At 45.2% G+C, this 13,477-nt stretch overlaps 1 protein-coding gene across 2 annotated transcripts; it reads right to left on the bottom strand.

Annotated features, from left to right (window-relative positions):
• Positions 1-2,988: 2,988 nt before the first annotated feature.
• LOC308664419 (uncharacterized protein) lies at positions 2,989-13,085 on the bottom strand. Of its 2 annotated transcripts, none has more exons than XM_081321653.1 (2): positions 12,921-13,085; positions 2,989-5,683 (listed from the first exon to the last, which is right to left on the bottom strand). In XM_081321653.1, the coding sequence occupies exon 2, from the start codon at positions 5,670-5,672 to the stop codon at positions 4,083-4,085; it is 1,590 nt and encodes a 529-aa protein (XP_081177779.1). In that variant the 5' UTR covers positions 5,673-5,683; positions 12,921-13,085; the 3' UTR covers positions 2,989-4,082. The 2 variants fall into 2 exon arrangements, with proteins under 2 accessions (XP_081177779.1, XP_081177778.1); XM_081321652.1 differs by having other exon boundaries at positions 2,989-5,686.
• Positions 13,086-13,477: the final 392 nt, after the last annotated feature.

Genomic DNA, 13,477 nt, shown 5'->3' on the forward strand with positions numbered 1-13,477 from the left:
AAGGGCACTGAAAAGTGACTTACAACAGCTCCTGGCACTTAACAACTATCTCAGCACATGGTCAAAATTCAGCTAGTTGGCAAGTATTTATGATGATTGCAGTGTCCTAGTAGCATGTTATCACTATTACCTTCCTAGCTTACTTCTGACAAGCAGAGTAAATGGGGGAATGCAGATTTGCATAATAATAATAATAATAATAATACAAGTAGTAATAAAGTTGGAAGGGACCTTGGAGGTCATCTAGTCCAACCCTCTGCTTAGGTAGGAAACTATACCAGGGGTGTCAAACTCGCAACGTCACATGACGTGTCACGATGTATCGTGACTTTTTTTCATTGCCGGCAATGGGGTGGGCACGGTTTTGCTATGATGCATCCGGCCTGCGAGCCAGCAGTTTGACACCCTTGCCCTATACCATTTCAGACAAATGGCCGTCCAGTCTCTTCTTAAAAACTTCCAGTGTTGGAGCATTCACCGCTTCTGGAGGCAGGTTGTTCCACTGGTTAATTGTTCTGTCAGGAAATTTCTCCTTAGTTTTAGGTTGCTTCTTGTCTTTCCTTCAGGTGCTTTGGAGAATAGCTTGATTTCCTCTTCTTTGTGACAACCCCTGCCACAAACTCCTGCCCTAATGATCACATCACTGATGAAATCCAGGTATAATTTCAGCCATTGTGTTCAACTGCAAAGCGTGTATCACATTCCCTGATAAACCTTTCAGAAAAACACTAATTTTAAACAGTTTCTGGGTGGTTTCCATAAAGGTAAGGGGCAGAATTCTTTCTGGACAAGTAGGCAACTGCAAACATAGGGCTGTGCAATGTCTCCCCATCTTTACAAATAATCCTTGACTTCAACCATTTGTTCAGCAACTATTCAAAGTTACAACGGTACTGAAAAAAAGTGGCTTACAAGTGATTCTCGCACTTACAACAACTGGGACCAGAATTTCTGTTGCTACAATAGGCAATTGTTAAATGAGTCACGCCGAATTTTACGCCGGATTTGGCTACCGTTGTTAAGCAAATCACGGCAGTTTTTTAAATGATTCAAGTGATCATGAAATGAATCCGGCTTTCTCTTTGGTTTTGCTTGTCAGAAGCCAGCTGTGAAGCTCAAAAAAGAAATCGTATGACTCTGGGACACTGCAACTGTCGTAAACACATGCCAAGAGCCTTCGATCGCATGATTGTGGGGATGCTGCGACATAAGTATGAGGACTGGTCGTAAGTCACTTATTTCAGTGCCTTTGTGACTTCATCACTAAACAAATGGTTGAAAGTTGAGGACAACTTGCATTACTATATGTTCTTGGCGATTAGGTGAAGCCTCTGGAGTCCAGGACAAAAGTAGACAGTTTCTCTTTAAGAGGAGCGCTTTGTATGATTAAAACGCAAGCAAATGCAACATTTTTTTCCCAGCTAGTCACTTTGGGGCCTAGTAGAAGTAAAAAAAATCAAAATCATTCAATGACTAACAAGACTGTCCCCAGAGGAGGAGGAGATGGGCTCATTAAGCAGAGAAAATGAGTGACTTCAGATTTTAGATCAGGGGTCTTCAAACTTGGCCCTTTTATGACTTGTGGACTTCAACTCCCAGAATTCCTTAGCCAGGCATGCTAGTTGAGGAATTCTGGGAGTTGAAGTCCACAAGTCATAAAAGGGCCATGTTTGAAGAACCCCTGCGCTAGATGACTTTGAGCTAATTACATCCTTGACTTACAACCAAGTTTGAAGACCCCTGTTTTAGATACTGTAGGAGAAAAGTGTTAGTCTAGGATAGGGGTCTCCAAACTTGGTGTCTTTAAGACTTGTGGACTTCAACTCCCACAATTCTGGGAATTCTGGGAATTGAAGTCCACATGCCTTAAAGTTGCCAAATTTGGAGAGCCTGGTCTATGGCAGTATTCCTCAACTGCAAAATATATGGACTTCAACTCCCAAAATTCTCCTCCTGAGAAACACACGGAATCTGGAAGCACCTTTTCCGACTCATAGATTTTATTAAAAGGCACAGTCTTTTGTTTGTTTGTGCTTTAATCACTTCAAGAACCTGATAAAGTGACACAGGGCTCATTCTGCATTTCAATCCAATGTGGTAGTTAAACAAGGTGCTCTAGACTTTGCCTGGAGTTTCTAGAGTTTAGACATTAGGCATTTTCCCCCTAATATGGGAATTAAATTATGTGGTGAAAAGAAGACTATATATAAAAGGCAGAGCAAACCTTTCTGAACAAGACTTATGCTCTGTTATTTTAGAAGCATGCACAATTTGTCTATTTCTGTGGGGGGGGGGAAAACAAGAACAGGGGTAGGCAACCTTGGCTCTTTTATGACTCGTGGACTTCAACTCCCAGAATTCCTGAGCCATCAAGGTAAGGATGAGGAACCTACAAGTCCCATGATATGATTATAACTGCCAACAGAGCCACACACAGTTCCCAAAATGACACCAAACCAGAATCTGAGAAAGTAACAAAAGTTGCATATAGGTCTGGCAAAAAAAAAACCCCAACACAAACCCACTGGATTAAAGGGAAGGAAAAGAACGGTCTTGCAGCACCTCTTTAAAGTTTATTACACTGGAACTGACAAGATGTAGTTATTGCACTCAAACCTGCGCCCTCTCTTTCTGACACCAGCAAATCCACTCATCAAAGCCCAAAGCTCCCACATCAGTATTATCAGCAACACCAGGATCCTCTCACCCCCCTAGATTTCATACTATAAAGTAATTCAGATAAGGAGAGCATGTAAATTTTGGAGGTCTAGAAGCTTCCTTGATGGTTGAAAGGCTCTCTTATCTGTTAGTGACCTGAACTCACATGATGGTGAGGGTGACCATATCTGATGGCCTTTACTTATCCAAAGTCTTTTATAGGTGGCTCAGGAATTCTGGGAGTTGAAGTCCACGAGTCATAAAAGAGCCAAGGTTGTTTACCCCTGAACAAGAATAATCGAGCCTGGGATGTAGGCCTAGAATGAGCGAGAGGCCCCTCGACTCTGCTCCCTTCCTTTAAATTTGTAAACTTCCAAGGCTGCACTAGTGTCACTAGCTCAGATGACAACAGAAAAACCTGGAGAACAGGGAAACAAAATAAAAAGCCTGAATTCTGTTATCATGATATTCCTGTATTTATTTCTTCAAAATATTTATATTCTGCCTAGATCTTAAACATTTCTTACAGGACATCTGGTTTGTGCAACAAATAATAGCCTTTAGGTATGTTTTCTCTGTTTCTATATTTTACTCATTTCTCTTAAGAATTCATCCATTTCCCCCCCGCCCAAAAAAAAGAAGTGATGAAACAAGGAAGAGGCTTCCTGTAAGGGAAAAAAAAAACCCATCCTTACTACAAAGTCAGAACTGAAGAAGCTTCTTGGATGAGAAGCGAAACATCTTCAAGGAAAAACTAAGTCCAGTTGCCTTTTGAAAAAGCACCTTTGGGACAACCCAGGACCTGGATGACTGGGAATCTCCATAGACATCCTTACCACAAGCAAAAATAATTTCAGATGAACTTCCAAGCTCCCACACATCACCTACAACTAGATTATCTTGCTACAGGCTGGACTATTCCCTTCCCCCCTGTGAAGATTTGCATCAAGAGATATACAGATGTTCTCTGAGCCCAGTACTATGGCACACAGCTTCTGTTGTATTCAGCAGTTAAGAGAAATTTGAGTGAACAGGTCCATGCAGGAGTGTGCTGATTACCCACTTCTCACTCTTTGCTGGGCCTGCCTTCTACAAGCACTTGGATACTGGCACCATCTGTAGTGGACTTCAAGGAACCACAAGAATGAACATGTCCTCTGGAGATGTGGATGTGGTGTATGGGCATGACAGGATAGTTCCTGGAATTATGAACAACAAGGCAAGAAAAGGGTCTTGGCACAAAGACTGTCCAGAAACAAAACCAAGTTGTTGTTTTTTTTGGTTTTTTACCATAAAAATCCACTTTGCATCACCAAACTCTAAGGTCAGAAGTGTGCGTGGAGATTTAAGAAGACAAGAAAGAAGTGGGATCTTAGTGAGGCTCTCTCTGGAGAACAGGGAATTCCAGACTAGGAGTAAGTCCTTCAGCAATCTGCTCCAGAGTAGATCAACTGAGTTGGGACAGGCTCCGGGGTGGTGTCTGTTTCCTCATCTCCCCAGAAATAGGTAATTAAATTGTCAGAATCCAGAATAGTGGCAGGCATAGTATTCGCTTTAACTGGGTTAAAGGGGACCCCAGGATGTGCTTTGTGATGGTGCCTAGCCAGATGACTCCGTTGAACGTAGCCCTTCTCACAGTGGGAACACATGTAGGGCCTCTCCGCCTGGTGGAGCATCTGGTGCCGGGTCAGCGTTGACTTGACGGCAAAGCTCTTCCCGCAGATTTCACAGTGATAGGGCTTGTCCACCATGTGGATTCTCTCGTGCCGGTAAAGCTTGGACATAGAACAGAAACCTTCCCCACAGACCATGCACTTGTAAGGCCTCTCCACCCCATGTGTTCGCAAGTGCCTGCTCAGACTCCCACTGTGAGTAAAGGCCTCCCCGCAAACGGGGCACACGAAGGACTTCTCCTCCACCGGAGGAGGCATGGGGAACGTGAAGGGAACCGGGACAGGGTACGAGAAGGCGTCTTCCCACAAGTCACTCTTGAAAAGGCCTTCCTCTCGGTGGCTTCTCTGGTGCCGAGTGACACTCGTGCTACGGGTGAAGCTTTGCCCACAGTCAGGGCATTTGTAGGGTTTCTCTCCCGTGTGGGTCATCTGATGGGTAAGGAGGTTCAGGTTCAGGCTGAAACTCCGCCCGCAGTAGAGACACGAGTACGGCTTCTCCCCCGTGTGCGTCCGCCAGTGTCGGGTCAGGGTTGACTTCCGGTTGAAAACTCGGCCGCATTCGGTACAGGGGTACATTCTCCCATCGGAGTAGAACTGCTGCTGGAAAGACGCTTCAAAGACATCTCCGAGACTGTCAATGGAGGCGTCCCAAATCTCTTTGGGATAGTCACCTTGATAAATTGCTGGTTTAAATGGGCTTGCCCAGACCGGATAGTCCTCCGGTCCCTGGGAGAGGCTTTTTTCCTTGGGATCATCAAAAATGGTAAAATGGACCTCTACCTGCTGATCAGAGCTCTCCGGCTGGAGAACCGACCGCTTAGCGTCGGCTTCTGGTCTTCCTTCAGCTGGCGGAGGTTCCTTCACAGCGGCTGGCGGCTGGCCAGCTTTCTCACGCCACTGAGCAGAGCTATCCCACTGCCGCTCCGGGTAGCTCACCTCCGGCGACCCATCCTGTCCTATCTCACTGGCACAGAGTTTACCTTCGGAAATGCCCCCTTCGGATTCCTCCAGAATGGTGAAATGAAGCTCGACCTGCTGCTCAGAACTGGGCTTAGGGTACATTTCCACTCTTCTCTCCTGGGTCTTCCTGTCAGGCTCTTGGTGTAGCCTCTGTATTTCCGGCGAGGACCGGGATTGATCGGAATAAAGTAATTCATCATCGGGATCCGGCGGACAGGAGCTCTCAGAGGGCCGTAGCGCTGCATCAACCTCACAAGGCCAGAGTTTCCCCTGTGAAATGCCCCCTTCCGATTCTTCCAATATGGTGAAGTGCAGTTCAACTTGGGGTTCAAAGTCCTCGTCCTTCTCTTGCAAAGTCTTCCCTCCTTTGGTGTCCTTCATTGTTCCATCACCTGCTAAGGAGAAGAAGAAGAAGAAGATATGTCAGCCTTTTGAGGTAGTCCAGACCAGGAAACCCAAGGTAGGAATGTTAATACAGGAAGTCCTCGGCTTGGGATCAAAATTTACGATGATAAGCAAGTTGAACCAAGGGGAGGGGGGAGGAGTTGCCCCTGAATTTAGGACATTTTTGCTGCGGTGGTTAAGTGAATCACTGCGGTTGTTAAGTGAATCACGTTGTTAAGCAACTCTGCCTTCCCCCATTGGCTTTGCTGGTTGCAAGCCAGCTGGGAAGGCCGGAAATGGTGATCAGCTGACCCCAGGAGGCTGCAAAGGCTGTCAGTACATAATTTAATCATGTGACCATGTGGATGCTGCGAGGGTTGTACTAAGACTGGCTGGGTCATAACTCACTTCTTTCAGTGCTGTTGTAACCTGGAACGGTCGCTAAACGAATGATCTGTAAGTCGAGGACTACCTGTACTACTTTTATTGTAAGATTACAGTGACAAAATTCTGCAAGTCTGAATGTGCCTCTCCCCTCCCCGCCTTTACATTCAAGAGAAGCAGGGAGGGTTAACTCTGAGATGCTTTTTCAAAGTACAGGTTGTCCTTGACTTACGACCGGTCCATTTACTGACCGTTCAAAGTTGGAGCAGCACTGAAAAAAGGGACTTCGGACTTTTTTTTTTCACAGTTAAGACCTTTGAAGCATCCCCAGGATCATGGGATCAAAACTCAGATGCTTGACAAGTGGTTCATCCTTATGACGGTTTGCTGTGTCCCGAGGTCATGTGGTCTCCCCTTTGACCACCTTCTGGCAAGCAAAGTCAATGGGGAGGCCAGATTCACTTAACAACCAGGTTATTAACTTATCAGCTACGGTGACTCACTTAACAACTGTAGCAAGAAAGGGACAAAACTCACTTAACAAATGTCTCACTATTTGGGGGTCAATTGTGGTCATACGTTGAGGACTACCTGTACATTCCTGCTCTGGACTCTGATTTCTCTTATCTTACTGTTGCCTTAGCTGTGGTCCTTATTCCTGCCCTTCCAGATTATTCTTATGGCCCATTACAACAAAAATAAATAGTAACAAATATCACCCTACGTTATTAACACATACACACAAACACTATCAAATGGTAAACCTTCAACATCTAGAAGGGGACTTCACTTCACTGGAACCCAATATGTGTATGGGGGGGGAGGGGAGTTAGGCCTGAATAGCTCTTCTGAAGGAAGGAGAATTGGGGGAGGATTAGCATCCAACTGTCTTTCCTTTCCATTTTCAATATTTTTGTTGCGGTGGTCACTATGAATGTGAACTTCCCAGCCCTCAATTCTTTCTCTGTTATATCTGACACAAAGGAAATGAATAAAAATGAAGCTGAATTATTGTGTTTTCTATAAGCTGTATCTTGGGTCTTGAAATGACCAACTCAAAAATAGTAAAAGACTTTTAAAAAAGCAAAAAAAAGGTCTAAGGCTACACCTTTATGTATCCCGCTTTTATTTTTATTTTTTTTTTATAAATAGCTCAAGGAAGCAAACATACACAATTCTCCTTCCTCCTATTTTCCCCATAACAACAACTCTCTTGAGGTAAGTTGGGGTGGGGGATGGATGGATGGATGGAGAGAGAGAGAGAGAGAGAGAGAGAGAAAGAAGCAATATCCACCTACTGCATATGTTTATGTTAGTATTTTCATAGTTATGCTACTGCAAAGAAGGGGGTCTCTGGGCTATATACAGGTAGTCCTCGACTTACAACAGTTCATTTAGTGACCGAAGTTACAACAGCACTGAAAAAAGTGACTTATGACCGTTTTTTCACACAACTGCTGCTGCATCCCTTTGTTCCTGTAATCAAAATTCAGACGCTTGACTGACTCACATTTATGACAGTTGCAGTGTCCCTGGGTCATGTGATTCCCTTTTGCGACCTTCTGGCAAGCAAAGTCAATGAGGAAGCCAGATTCTCTTAACTACCGTGTTACTAACTTTACATCTGCAGTAATTCGCTTAACAACTGTGGCAAGAAAGGTCAGAAAATGGGGCAAAATTTGCTTAACAACTGTCTCACCTAGCAACAAAATTTGGCGCTTGGTTGTGGTAGGTTGACTACCTGCAAGTCATCTCCTACACCAGGGGTAGGCAACCTTGGCTCTTTTATGACTCGTGGACTTCCAACTCCCAGAATTCCTGAGCCAGCCATGCTGAGGGAAAAGGAAGAGGTTTCCATGCTGAGCCATGCTGGCTCAGGAATTCTGGGAGTTGAAGTCCACGAGTCACAAAAGAGCCGAGGTTGCCTACCCCTGGACTAGACCAAACAGAACCTATCAGATATTAAAACTGTTAAGAACAAATACTACCCTTGATCTTAGCCAACAATGTATGATTTATATAGCTACCCATTTCACTCAAGAACTCTGAGTAGCGGAACAAGATTAAAACACAATCACTGAAACAGCCCCTCAGCATCCAAAGATAAATCACCCCACTCACCATTAACACTGTAGTAGCGGGAGATTATCTACTAACTTGAGCAAGGAACAGCATCCCTTTGATGAATATAGCCAAAGCAACCTTACCTTCTCTCCTCCCTTTCATTATTTTTTTATTAGATTTTCTAATCCCTTTACTATTATTATTATTTTATAAATAACTCAAGACAGCGAACGCATCTCCCTCCTCCTATTTTTCTCCCTAATAACCCTGTCAGCTTTCATGCCTGAATTGGGACTAGAATTCAGTCTCCTGGTCTGAACCGATAAGCCAAGCTGACTTTCTTATACCACTTGAGTAAGCATATATAGAATGCCATTGCACAAGGCTCCAGGGATGGCAACACATCCCTTCCTTACAAGGATGTAATGCTCTAAAACAGGGGTGTCAAACTGCCAGCCCGCGGGCTGGACGCATCACGATGAAACCACGCCCACCCCATTGCCGGTAATGGGGAAAAAGCCCCGGTATGTCGCGCAACGTCATGACGTCGTGAGTTTGACATGTCTGCTCTAAAAGCTCTAGCCATCACAGTGATTTATAGCTTGATACTTCAAGAATTTGGTCAAATGCCTTTCAGGCCTCCTAAATTGATGGCTATGCCTATTTTCTACTAGCAAATTCCACAGCTCTCTGTTCTGAGTCTTCCATCATATACATTTACTAAATTTCAGCTTCTAATATTAGAGAGAAGACTCCCCCATTTCCTATTCTGTGTGTTTGTGTGTGTGGGGGGGTTTACACACAAGACATGATTTCTAATATATGTATTTGGGGAAGAGGAATGTGGAGCGTGGCGGAAATATAGACAGTTAAGCACAGAGCAAAAATGACGGTGAATGTTTCTGTCTATTTTGTAATGGAATTTGGTGGAGCAGAATGAAAGCCTGAAAATGGTAAATTAAGGACAGATATGAAAAAGTGCTTCTTCGTGTGACACATTAACACACTGCTTCCATAAGGTGGAGTATCAGCTGTCAAAAAAGATAGTACCGATAAAGGAGAATATTTGTAGCTCAGGGTTGAAATGAGGGGTCCTTGGGGCTGAGTTTGGCTGCTTTTTTTGCAGATGTTTCATTCCCTATGTAACATCATCAGCACTAGTGCCAAAGAGCACCAAGGACCCCTCAAGATGATATTAGCTACAGGAACTTGAAACCTTGGCATCAAGGTAGGGAAGACCCTTTGCAGGAGATGGAAAACAAGGAGCGATTGCCATCTTCAAGTGTAGGAAATTCCTGGAAAGAGCTGGTTGGCCACGCTTGGAAATGAGATGCTGGATAGAATGAGCCCTCAGCTTAATCTATGAAAGTTCTCCTTGCGTGGCCATTATGGATCAGGGAAACTAAAAGAATGGCCCTCTTGAGGCTGCCATTCTTGGTGCAAGAGTTTCCTTCACAGACTGACACAATCGATCCTTGCACAGAACAGGAGAAGTCAACCTTTAACCTTACCACAGGCACCTATCCATCTCAAGCTTGATAAATGGACTTGTTTTGGATGCAGCATGCATATACTAACTTGTGACATTCCCTCAACCAACGTTTTGCAAAAATTCAACCTACGGTGGCAAAAGCTCTCAAGCGAGGTTCAACTACTATAAAGCATCCAGAATCAATGCACAACACCCAGGATTTCAATTGGGAATGAAGGCTAGGATTTTGGTAAAAACCATCAGCAAGAGGCCAGGGAATAAAGGTGAGTAGACCTCACGGATAAGAGCATGTCGTCCTGCATGCAAAATTCCCACATGGCCTTTAGAGGCACAGAACTTCAACTCTGATTTACTTCACCCTGCAACATTTGGTGAAGGTTGCATTATACAATTGTTCATTGTGAACACACTTAAGTTTTATTCTGTAGAAAATTCTGTCTCTGCTGCTGGAGGACAGTTTGCTAGATAGGTCAGGAACCATCACACAAGACAGAGAAATAATAATGACCTTGTATTGGGGTCATTACAGGTAGTCCTCAACTTACGACAAAAATTGAGCCCAAAATTTCGGTTGCTAAGCAAGACAACTGTTAAGTGAGTTTTGCTGCATTTTACACCCTTACACCCTACACTTGTTAAGTAAATCACTGCAGTTATTAAGTGAATCACATGGTCATTAAGCTTCCCCCATTGACTTGGCTTGTTGGAAGCTGGCTGGGGAAATTACCAATGCTGATCACATCACTTCGGGACAATGCAACTGTCATAAATACATGCCAGTTGCCAAGCTCCTGAATTTTGATCACGTGACCAATCACGTGACGTAAAAACTGGTGATAAGTCATTTTTTTTAGTGCTGTTGTAACTTCAAACCATCACAAAACAAATGTAAGTGGAGGACTACCCATGCTGGCACCTTGCTGTCAGACTTAATGGATTAAACAAAACCCAACTATATTCTTGACAACCAATATAGCGAATCAAGGGCCATGTTTTAATCCACTTTACAGAATTTAACATTTTTCTTAAATGTGGTCTACCCAAAGTGGGACAGAAACCCATCTTTCTTCAATCAAAAGCTGGGCTTTAGTTTTTTCCAACCCATTCATTCTTAAGAGTGCTTTCATGGACCATGAATGACATGATGTAAAAGCTATACCACAGTGTTTAGAACTAAATTTTCTTATGCTGACTTGCAATATGTAAAATGGCATAGATGTAATACAAAGTGCTTCTGTGCACCCCAGCCTAAAACCTAACCCAAATATATAATCCTAATCCCATTATACCATTGGCCAGGCAAGTGGTTTTAAATTGAGCCCACTTTCTTTTATTAGCAATACATCTGATACAATACAACTGTTGCCCATCTCCTGCCAGTCTCAAAATCAACTACCCACCCACCAAAACCTGAATGCCTCATCCTGCATTAAAAACACATTAATTAAGCAACAGTGTCTCAGACAGCCTAACACCAGCATGCTAATGACATACTTTACATAACCGCACAAGATTTTATACATCTTCCAGGCAGCGGAGGGGAGGGGTAATTAAAAGGATCTTCCAGGTGTGTTAGGTCACACTTCCCAATTTGCTCAGACTTATGACATTGGCTGGGGATAGCTGGAGGTGACCCTACAGGAAAAAATGGCACTAAACCTGGGAAAGCATTAACTTTTAATGTTTTTTCCCATTATCCAGGGATGTTTTTTTTTCTTCTTGTAAAAAAAAACACAAACAAAAGGAATCAGGCATCTGCAAAAAGCTTGTGCATATCTTGGAGAACTCAGGTCTTACTTTTAAGACCATGCACACATACATGGAAAAAAAATCATTTATAATAACCTTGGTGATCTAGCAAGATGAAACATCAAAGTAGCTGTTTTAAGTTTCACTTGTCTGTGAAATATGTCGGTTCCATTATACCCCCTTATGTGACAAAAAGTTAACTCCAGTCCTCCTCACAAACCTGCTTTAGCACCATCCCTACTGCCTTCCTATTCACAGTACAGGGAAATTCATGCATCCCCTAAAAATCAGCTTACATGTTTGAACAAGAAGCAGAGAGGAACTTCCCACTGCCAATGGATCAAGTAAACCCCCTTTTCCTAGTTTGGACCACGCTGCATCCAAGTTAATAAATCTAACCCAACTGTTCACGTTTCCTACGCTAGTTGCAGCTTCAAGATCATGAACCGATCTAATTAAAAAAACCCACTGTGCAAAACAGCACCATCATCTTCTGCAGTAGCTTCTTTGCTGCTATCTGTTTTTCTTCCCGAGGGATTTGGCTGGTGCACAACGTAGGTTACTCCTCTCCAGCTTGACCTCCCTAGAGATTCGAGGCTGCAGCTAGACCCATTTCTGAGATTTAAAGGGACAAGACTTTGGGATGCCGGGCCTGGGGGAAGGGGTGGGAAGGGGCAGGGAAGGGAAAATCTGATACAGGCGGGCAGAGCTTTAAAAATCCTTTCCAAAAGGCCCCATCGGAGTCCCTTTCCCCCCCCCCCTTTTTTTTTAAAGCGAAACCCCTGGCTCTTTCTCCAACCAGAAATTTGAAGAGGGAGGAGGCACTTCTGACTCTTCGGAAAAAACACCATAAACGGGGGAAAGGCGGGGAGGAGTGCGAGGAGGAGGAGGAGAACCCACTTTCGGGCCCGGCCAGAGCAACCAGAGGAGCCAGATTGTTGGGGGCAATAAGCTGACTTTGTAAAAATGCCGCTTGGGGGGGGGAGGGAGTTGGGAAAGCCCTAAATAAGCAGGCATATACATAGGATGAAGGCTATTTATGGCTAAGCACATTTGATTTGTGCTTAGAATCTTCAGGGGTCTTCAAAGTTGGCCCTTTTATGACTTGTGGACTTCATCTCCCAGAATTCCTCAGCCAGCCTGGCTGGCTGAGGAATTCTGGGAGTTGAAGTCCACAAGTCATAAAAGGGCCAAGTTTGAAGACCCCCCTGGGCCTTAGATTGTAAGCCGCCCTGAGTCTTCGGAGAAGGGCGGGCTTTAAATGGGATTAAAAGAAATAAAATAAAAATAAAAATAAATAAACCCGGAGCCGCAGAAGAGGTTCCCACGCGAGACGGCGCCGGGCAGCGCCGCCCTCCCGCGAATCTCCCGCTGCGGGCCCCCGTCTTCCACTCGCGGGCCGGGCTAAGCCGGCTTGGATGCCCACCCCTTTGTCCCTGCATCCACCCCCCAACCCCCGAGGGCATCTGGCTGGGCCAAGGACGGAGGCGGCTGAATGGCCGCAGAGCCCTGGGCGTAGCCCGCGTGGATCGTTTTGGCCGGAGGGCAGTTCCCACCTCGGTCGAGCCACAAGAGAGACGGCCAGCGAGAGAGAGAGAGAGACTAGCCAGCGGAGGCCGGAGGACCGAGATGGCGCCGCTTGTCGCCAGCGGGTGCACGGTCGCCGATGGGAAAAGGAGGCGCAGCTCTGCTGAATTGCGGCTCCTCCGGCCGAGCTGACTCCCGCTTGATCCGGATGCAGCAAGCGCCCGAGACAGGAAACCCATCCCGGCCGACGCAGGGGCGGAGAGAGACGAAGAGAAAGCGCAGCCCGCTCGCTCGCTGGCTGGAAGTCGCCGGAGCCCTCTGCTGGCAGCGGAGCACGGCCTGAGCCCGGGGTGGGCGGTGGGGTGGGCAGAAAGAGAGGCGGACAGCAGCTCGCTTTTCGGCGGAAACCGACGGCAGGCAGCCATCGCGCCGGCTTTTTTTAAATTTTAATTCCATTTATATCCTGCCCTTCTCCGAAGACTCAGGGCGGCTTACAAGCTTAGCAGTAGTAGCCTTCATTCTATGTATATTGGGTATGTGTAGTTTAATGAAGAGAAGGGTGAGGGGTGACATGATAGCACTGTTC

This window comes from Vipera berus, assembly GCF_964194415.1.
Source record: "Vipera berus genome assembly, chromosome: 2".
In the NCBI taxonomy this organism is placed as follows: domain Eukaryota; kingdom Metazoa; phylum Chordata; class Lepidosauria; order Squamata; family Viperidae; genus Vipera; species Vipera berus.

Coding starts and splice junctions, on each gene's coding strand:
- LOC308664419 (XM_081321653.1), bottom strand. CDS start 5,672: ATGAAGGACACCAAAGGAGGGAAGACTTTGCAAGAGAAGGACGAGGAC.